Below are 8,815 nucleotides of genomic sequence, written 5' to 3' on the forward strand. Positions count from 1 at the left end.
ATATATATATGTACATGTGTCACTGGTTTTGCTCCTCTAGGGAACCCAGCCTAAGACAGAGCATATGAATTAGGGTCTTAGGGGTTTAGAACATCCATTTTGGCTTTCCTTACAGCAAGTATTATATTTCTGTCAGGAAGTACCATTCACTTTACAAACAAAATTAGAAAAAGTTATTTGTTTTCAACTTGAATGTGATGCAAGGTCATATACAGAAAGACTTACATTTCTTACAACTTCCAGAAACCAAACCCATTGCCGTTGAGTCAATTCTGACTCATAGTGACCCTATAGGATAGAGTAGAACTGCCCCACAGGGTTTCCTAGGCTGTAAACTTTACAGAAGCAGACTGCCACATCTTTCTCCTGTGGAGCAGCTGGTGGCTATGAATTACCAATCTTTCGGTTAGCAGCTGAACTGTTAACCACTGGGCCACCAGGGCTCCTTGTCTTACAACTTAATCATTTAAAATTCTCAAATGGAAAATTCATCTGTGGTATTTCAAAAGGGAAAGAGAGACACAGAGAGAGAGAGAGAGTAAATTCTGAGGGAGGAGAGGTGGAGAAAAGGCAAACGAGATACTGGTTAAACAAATATCTTTGCATCCAGTGATCAACACAAACCTTGTCGGCCCTATCCTCTCTCTCCTAGGTTAACCTCTAAAAGAAACAGGTGTAAGCCCTGAAAGTGCTTCCTGGGTATCATAATAAGCATGTTTTAGAAATGACCTTTTCCAGTATTGCTGCCATTCATTACACTGTGAGCAGAGTGCAAAGAACCCAGTAACTTGCAACTTCAAAAACACCAACGGACCCTCATATCAATAATCTGCCATAGTTAGTTCAGATGAGGAAACACAAATTGAATAACAATACAAAAGTTTTCCAGAAGCCAAGAAGCTGGCCTCTGTTCAGCTTGACCCAGTAAACAATACATTTTTTAGCATTTTTACCTAGTTCAACTTCAGTTTATAGCAAGGAATCAAACTGTGTAATGAAAATTCATACCACCTCCATGAAACACCAGAATCCTCCACTGGGGAAAAAAAAAGCCACGTTGAATTCATATGAATATTTTGCAATACCTCTAGCATTACACAATTGTAACTCTGAATCTTCCGAAGCTTGCTTCAGGTTGGAGCTCATATAGAAAGTCAGGCTTTAAATGATGTGAGGCTGGGGAAGAAAAAAGAAAAACCAACAATCTGGAAAAGCAACCATTCAACTCACCTCCCTGCCTCAAACGTGAACCACGTGGCATCACGTCCATACCGCCGCAGGGCGCTTAGCGGCCACGAGATGAGTTTAACTCTGGGATTCTGGATGTCCCAAAGACAGATGTGCTCATATGTAATCTGCAAGGCACATTCGCCATGTACATCTAAGTTAGGAGATGGCATCAAATACACATTGAATCTCTCTGGGAGAAAAACAAAAGGTTAGTCTAAAATCCCCAGGAATAAAACATCAAAGACACTGTAGGAAAACACAAGCATTTAAAAACAATTCAGGCTCACATCCTTCTCTACCTTGTGGTTGAATGGACAGGAACGTCAACCTTTCTCATAAATTACCAGTCCCAGAAAATGAGTTTTTAAACGCAGCCCATATTAAAGAACGTCATAATGACACAGTCTGGCTGTTAATGCACTAAACGCTATTTGCACATCCAAAGACTGTTTTTAGAATCTTTCAATTTGCATAAGAAAAAAAAACTGTATGTCAATAAAAGACAAAAGCAGTAAAACTATGAAAAGCAATGTTTTTTTCTGCCAAGCCCAAGTTAATAACACCCGCACTATGTGCTCACAAAAAATGCAGGTGCAAAATGATTGTCTCGTGGTTTGATGATATTAAAGTTGTATTGATCAACCTATAATTTTCATAACTGAAAAAAAAAATTATATCCCAAATTATTTAAATAAGACTTTACACGAATACAATGCACTTAACTGACCAACGGTTGGGAAAAATGCTAATGGATATATTTGAATTAGTTGTAACAAAGGGCCTTCGGTAGTCAAATACTGGGAAGAAATATTCATTTACTTATCTGGATGATTTGTTAAAATTTAACCAAGATTTCTCTAAATAAACTGCTTGGCTGATGACTGCAACCAAATATTTATCCCCATACATACAGTCATGGGGATACATTTGTAGAAAATTCGTTGATTTAAGAAGTTAAAGAGTTAAAAATCTTTAAGTGAAATAGGAACAAAAATATTATTACTATAGCAAACACATTTCCACCTACCCATCATTACGGTAGATTGACTACCTCTAACAAAATAGTGTTTCATTAAAATTTAATGTTAGTGGTATTCTAAATTAATTGTTTTGATAATAAGAGAATTATATTAGAATATTCAAATATTTTAGTGGAATTTAATAAATAGAGGTGTCAAGATTATGTTCATGAAATGTATTCATGCATCTACTCTTCAAAATTTCTAAATTACTTCAAATGCCCACTAACTAAATATTTGCTGCTTTCTAGTAACTATTACTTTAAAAGTATATTTCTAAAGGACTAAATTTCTGAACCAAGTAAGAAAGATTGTCTTACTTACGTAAAGCGTAAAAGAGACCTTTACTAATTTCTTTGCTTAGAAGTTCTATAACTCTGCCTAGCTCAAGAATAACAACCATTTTAGTTACAATTACTTGAAGTTACACAAATGAATATTTTTAAAGTGCCTTAAAGACAGAGTGGAGTTTCATAAAAATCCTTAAAACCCGTTGCCAGCAAGTTGATTTTGACTCATAGTGACCCTATTGGACAGAGTAGAACTGCCCCATAGGGTTTTCAAGGAGCAGACGGTGGATTGGAACTGCTGACCTTTTAGTTAACAGTCGAGCTCTTAACCACTGGGCCACCAGGACTTAGTAGTTACATACCAGATATTTTTATTCCCATTTGACAATAGAGAAAACTAAGGCACAGAAAATGGACATGACAAAGGTAACCCCTAGACACAGCTATTTCTTGAATTCAGTTTGTAACACTAGCAGGATGCCAGTCTACAGATATAAATTGTGGAAATAAATGCTGATCTGTGCCCTCTAGGTTAAAAAAAAAATCCAAATCTGTCATCTTTTCTTCTTTATGTTTGACTTCATAGGCATCTGTCTGTGAACACTATGGGTGTGCCCTCTGTGCCCAGGGACACCAGGATGCAGTGAACTATAGGGGGAGGAGCTGATGGCTTGGATGTATGACCTTGGTTAATGACTTAACCTCTCTGTAGCTCCATTTCACAGTCTACAAAGAACCCCTCAGAATTAGCCAGCACTTCTAGGTCACGGTCAGTAACCTTTCCGTGGAGACGGATTATGGCAGATATGGTGCATCCAAATAGTCACAGGCTATAAATGTGTCATGAAGACATAGTTTCAACTGGGAGGGAAAGCATTTTTTACTAAAAATTGGAGTGTGCTCCCAGTACAATTCCACCTCTGCCGTGTTCATAATCAAGCCAGATGACCCCATAGACCCTTTGGTTGTGATATGTCCTCATTGGTCAAGTCAACTGGCTGAAGCTGAACTCAGTGATCCAATCTACCCTGTCAAAAGGCTCAGCTCTTTGGAGAGGAAGAAATGATTCCTCACCTTCAGGCTCATGCTGTAAAGGAACACTGATGTCTGCAAAGTGTACAAGAATATTTTGGTCATTGTTATTTAAGAAGATTTATTCCCAGGTTGAGGGTTTAGCTCAAATCATTAGCTCAAGTGTTTGGGTGAAAAAAAGAAATTGCCGATTTAAGTAGGTTTAGACTTTCAGAGCCATTCATGAAGTTTGGATTCTATTAAAAGCACTGGGAAGCTTTCAATAAAATTTTGAATGAAAAAGGCAAGGAAAAAAAATTATACTGTTGAGGAAAGGAGTTTTAATTCTCCTGGAAACCAGGTGTTTGGATTCCAACAAGGCTGAGGTGACCTACTGGAGCTATCTTTGAACCTTGAGAAAATTGGTTTCTTAAAAGTCACCTTTAAGTCAAACAATAGTCTAGACTTGGACATTGTACTCTTTTATAGAATTATCTATGTGTAGTTTTGACAACAGAAATTCCAAAGGTCAGACTAGAAGCTGTGTTTTAGGGTGAATTGTTGTTATGTAAACACTATTCTGGCCCCATTTCCATGGCAATGTATAATTACTAGTGATAAGCTGCAGTATAAGAATCTGTAAAAAATGTTTCTTCTTTGGAACTTTTTTTACTTTCTAGTTGGAAATATTACCCTGATTTGCAAATCATATATTAAATAAACTTCAAACAATTTCTATTATTGGCTTAATATGATTTTTGTTTTAACACTGTAAAATCTACATACAGTACATAAAGGGCCAAGGGTACAGCCTGAAATTGAATACTAACTAGCTATTGAAATAGGAGCAAGGTCCTTATCTCCTCTAAGCTTCAGTTTCCTCATCTGTAAAATGGGGGATGTTACAGTACTTACATCATAGGGCTGTTGTGAAAACTAAAGAATCTAGCAGAGGTAAGGAGCCCTGGTGGTTAAGAGCTATAGTGAGCTACGGCCGCTAACCAAAAGGCTAGCAGTTTGAAACCACCAGCTGCAATTTGGAAGCCCTATGGGGAAGTTCTACTCTGTCCTATAGGGTTGCTATGAGTCAAAATTAGCTCAATGGCAACGGGTTAGTTTTAGTTAGCAGTGAGGTAAAGTGTCTACCACAGGAACTGGCACACAGCAGCTTCCTCAAAATTCTAGTTGATATCATTAATGTACAACTATCCATATTTTACATTGAAAAAATATTAGGAAAATAAATTTAACAAAATGTTATCACAGCTTGTGGGTGAGATTAAAGATTAGATTTCATTCTTTCCTTATATATTTTTATAACTTCAAAAATTCTACATAATGAAGATGTCTTATATTTTATCAAATGCAGGGAGGCAAAAACAGTTTAAAAGAAAAAATAAAGAGAGAATTTTCTTTACATACCACTCTGTTCTCTCTCCACACCAGTGGCCAGTAAGTCAGGCTCTCCGAGGCTGATGTCATTGATCCGCGTCCCTATGCACTCCATCTGGAGTACTTTGCACCATTCATCAGCCTCAAGATCTGCGGAAATGGCCAGAATATTAGCTTGTACGCACAGCACCCACTTGAAAGCGAAGTCAAAAGCTCCCACTGCCTCCGACAAACCTGATTCACAAGCAAAGGTCTTAGAGGTATCATCATTGAAATAAATCCCTATGGCATGTTTCTTGGTGCTCTTCGGCAATCGCGCAACGTTCTTCACATTGTTGAGTTCCGTAACCTGAAAAACAAAGAATAAGAAGTTTTTTGATCACGCTCCCGCAAGGAAATGCTACCCATCAGCAGCACGGAATGAAGGCGAGATGCAGGAGGGAAAGTGCACCACAGAAGAACACAACTTGACAGAAATGTGTCTCTGTATCTGAAAGTTAGGAATTATTTAGGTCCATTCAGTGTTATCCTTCACACACAGCAAGGAATACTGACAAATTACGTTTCCTTATTCAATTTTCTAAAGCATATTAAGAGGCACAGACTCAAAACTTCATGATGTTATTGTTGTTGGGTGCCATCGAGTCGATTCTGACGAAGAGCAACCCCATGTGACACAGTAGAACTGCCCCATAGGATTTTCTTGCTGTAATCTTTACAGAAGCAGATCACCAGGTCTTTCTTCCACAGAGCTGCTGGGTGGGTTCGAACCGCCAACCTTTCTGTTAGCAGCTAATCACCTAACCGGTACATCACCAGGGCTCCTTCAGCCTACTCTAAAAGCTTCCAATACTCCATCACTTCAGAGTAATCTCAATGTAAATATGTTAAACATTAACCCTGAGGAACAGAGGGAGGGGAGGTTCAACTCATGACCAAATTGTCTCAGTCTCTGCCCATCAGGAATGGAGTCCAGAAGTTGCAAAACTGGTCCCTTATTCTGGGTCCAAGTCATAGACTTCTAACACAGAGTCCGTAGGAAATTTCATTTGTAAAATGCTTTCTCCTTCCTCTCTGACTTAGTCCTAGCTTGTCAATGGTTATGGCACTTCTGCTTTAGAGTGTGGGAATGTTGGGTGGGACCAACTTCTTCAAAGAAGACAGGTCCCCATTAGGCTTTCTCTTCTCTCTCCCACAGCTCCTTGGTCCCTGTAACACTTCTGCAAACCAATCCCCTCTGATAAAGAGTGTAGGCTCTTTGTTGGTTTCTGAGCTGGCTGGCCTTCATTCAATTAACTTTGAATTCTCTGCTGCATTCGAGGCCAGTGGTGGTTGGGCCTTGCATGAGGGATGGCTTAGGTGGCTTCAGGGTAGAGTATTTACAAGATAAATAGGCCTTTCACACTGACAAGTTTAACCTCCCTGCAGTATAGCTCTTTTGTGCTATTATACCAAAAAAATGGGCCTCCCATCAATCTTTGCCCTTCAGTTATGTTGTAAGATTTCTCCCATCTATTTTTCTAAATTCAATAAATGTCGGACTCAAGAAGTAGGCAGGAGCAAAATGAGTATCCTCCGTGCACAAGTTAATCTGATTACTTCATTTCCTTGCTTCTTCCATCGGCTCTTTGTACAGTATTAAATGTAAATTTCTCAGCATGAAATATCATACCCAGGCTCCTCGAAGCTGGTCAAACCAATATCTCAGCAACTCCACATCACATATCTTATACTCTAATGACACCATGAGCCTCAGAGTTCACCAGATGCAAAAGCTGTTTACTTTTTTTAATTTATTTTGTTTGTTTATTTTGTGTGACACCACCTTAATACAAGTCGCTAGCATCTTGCTGTAGCTACTTATTGGTCTCTCCACTTGCAACCTAATTCCCTTTAATACACTGTCCACACATGAGCCAGAATGATCGGTTCAAAATGCAGATCTGAGTCCAGCATTTTTACACATAAACAGACACTTCCATGACTTCCTATTGCACTTGGGACAAAAGTCTAAATTCTTTGAATGACCTCCAAAGCCCTCTGTGTCCTTCCCCATAGCTACCTTGCCAGCCTCCTCCCTGCCTCTCTTGCCCATGTTTCCTATGTCCCAGCCACAGTGGCCTTTGTTCAGTTTCCAGAAGGCACCATGATCCTCCTGGCACACAGCCTTCTCTGCTCTCTCCTTATGCAGGACAACACGTCTGCCCGACCATGCCATAACTGTAAGACAACACTCCACATTTGCAAGGTGGTCACAGGTTGTCCCTGATAATTAGATAGCCAGGAGGCCATTAGAGAAAGGGCACCAGTAACTAGTACGGATTGCTTCATAAATATCATGTCCTTCCGTTCGGAGCCTGAACACATAAAAAGTAGCTTTTATTGCTTACAGGAATCAGACAGCAGACAACTGGAAAAGTTCCATCCCAAGCAGTCCCCCATCAAAAACTGTCTGGGCATAATACATGGCATAAACAGAATACAAACCATAACTAACAATACACAAACACCAGAAGATAAGCTAGATAACTGGGATCTTCTAAAAATTAAACGCGAACGCTCTTCAAAAGACTTCACCAAAAGAGTAAAAAGAGAACCTACAGACTGGGAAATAATTTTTGGCTATGACATATCCAGCAAAGGTTTAGTCTCTAAAATCTATAGGAAAATCCAACACTTCTACAACAAAAAGACAAATAATTCAATTAAAAAATGGGCAAAGGATATGAACAGACACTTAACCGAAGAAGACATTCAGGTGGCTAACAGACACATGAGGAAATGCTCGTTATCACTAGCCATCAGAGAAATGCAAATCAAAATTACCAAGAGATACCATCTCACCCCAGCATTACTGTCACGAATCAAAAAAAACAGAAAATAACAAGTGTTAGAGAGGCCGTGGGAAGATTGGAACTCTTATGCACTGCTGGTGGGAATGCGAAATGGTGCAACCATTTTGGAAAATGATATGGCGTTTCCTTAAAAAACTAGGAAAAGAAATACCATACAGTCCAGCAATCCCACTCCTAGGAATATATCCTAGAGAAATAAGAGCCATCACACGAATAGACATATGCACACTCATGTTCGTTGAAGCATTACTCACAATAGCAAAACGATGGAAACAACCTAGATGCCCATCAACAGACGAATGGATAAACAAACTATGGTCCATATACACAATGGGGTATTACACAGTGATAAAGAATGATGAATCTGAGAAACATCTCACAACATGGATGAATCTGGAGGGTATTATGCTGAGTGAAATAAGTCAATCACAAAAGGACAAATAGTGTATGAGATCACTACTATGAAAACCTGATGAAAAGGTTTACACACAGAAAGAAACAATCTTTGATGGTTATGAGGGAAGGGAGAGGTGACAAGGGAAAAACACTAACTAGACAATAGATTAGTGGTAACTTTGGTGAAGGGTAAGACAGTACACAATTCTGGGGAAGTCAGCACAACTCGACCAAGGGAAGGTACTGAAGTCACTTCTGAGGTTCACCCTTCAGCCAAAATATTAGACAAGTCCATAAAACAAACAATAATACACATAGCTCAGACATGTATACGAAACTAAATGGGCACACCAGTCCAGGGGCAAGGACGAGAAGGCAGAAGGGGACAGGAGAGCTGGTCGAATGGAAATGGGAACCCAAGGTAGTGAAGGGGGGAGTGTGGACACGCGGTGTTGGCAACCGATGTTAGTAAACAATATGTGTATTCACTGTTTAATGAGAAACCGATTTGCCCTGTAAACCTTCATCTAAAGCACAATTTAAAAAAAAAAAACCTGTCTGGGCAGAGATGCCGACCCTTCCTTGCACACCCCGCTTTATGACGACCCTTCCTTGCACACCC

General features: G+C 39.4%; 1 protein-coding gene across 1 annotated transcript in view; it reads right to left on the reverse strand.

The window, feature by feature from the left end:
• Nucleotides 1-8,815, reverse strand: part of DOK5 (docking protein 5) — a 95,210-nt gene that overhangs the window by 57,827 nt on the left and 28,568 nt on the right. The window contains exons 2-4 of the mRNA XM_004370223.1: nucleotides 5,177-5,291; nucleotides 4,973-5,092; nucleotides 1,231-1,420 (exon numbers count right to left, since the gene is read on the reverse strand). Of these exons, the coding sequence (XP_004370280.1) occupies nucleotides 1,231-1,420; nucleotides 4,973-5,057 (275 nt within the window). The 5' untranslated portion in view covers nucleotides 5,058-5,092; nucleotides 5,177-5,291. The remainder of the gene's footprint in view (nucleotides 1-1,230; nucleotides 1,421-4,972; nucleotides 5,093-5,176; nucleotides 5,292-8,815) is intronic.

The sequence above is a fragment of the Trichechus manatus genome, unplaced genomic scaffold, assembly GCF_000243295.1.
Source record: "Trichechus manatus latirostris isolate Lorelei unplaced genomic scaffold, TriManLat1.0 scaffold00008, whole genome shotgun sequence".
Classification (NCBI taxonomy): Eukaryota; Metazoa; Chordata; class Mammalia; order Sirenia; family Trichechidae; genus Trichechus; species Trichechus manatus.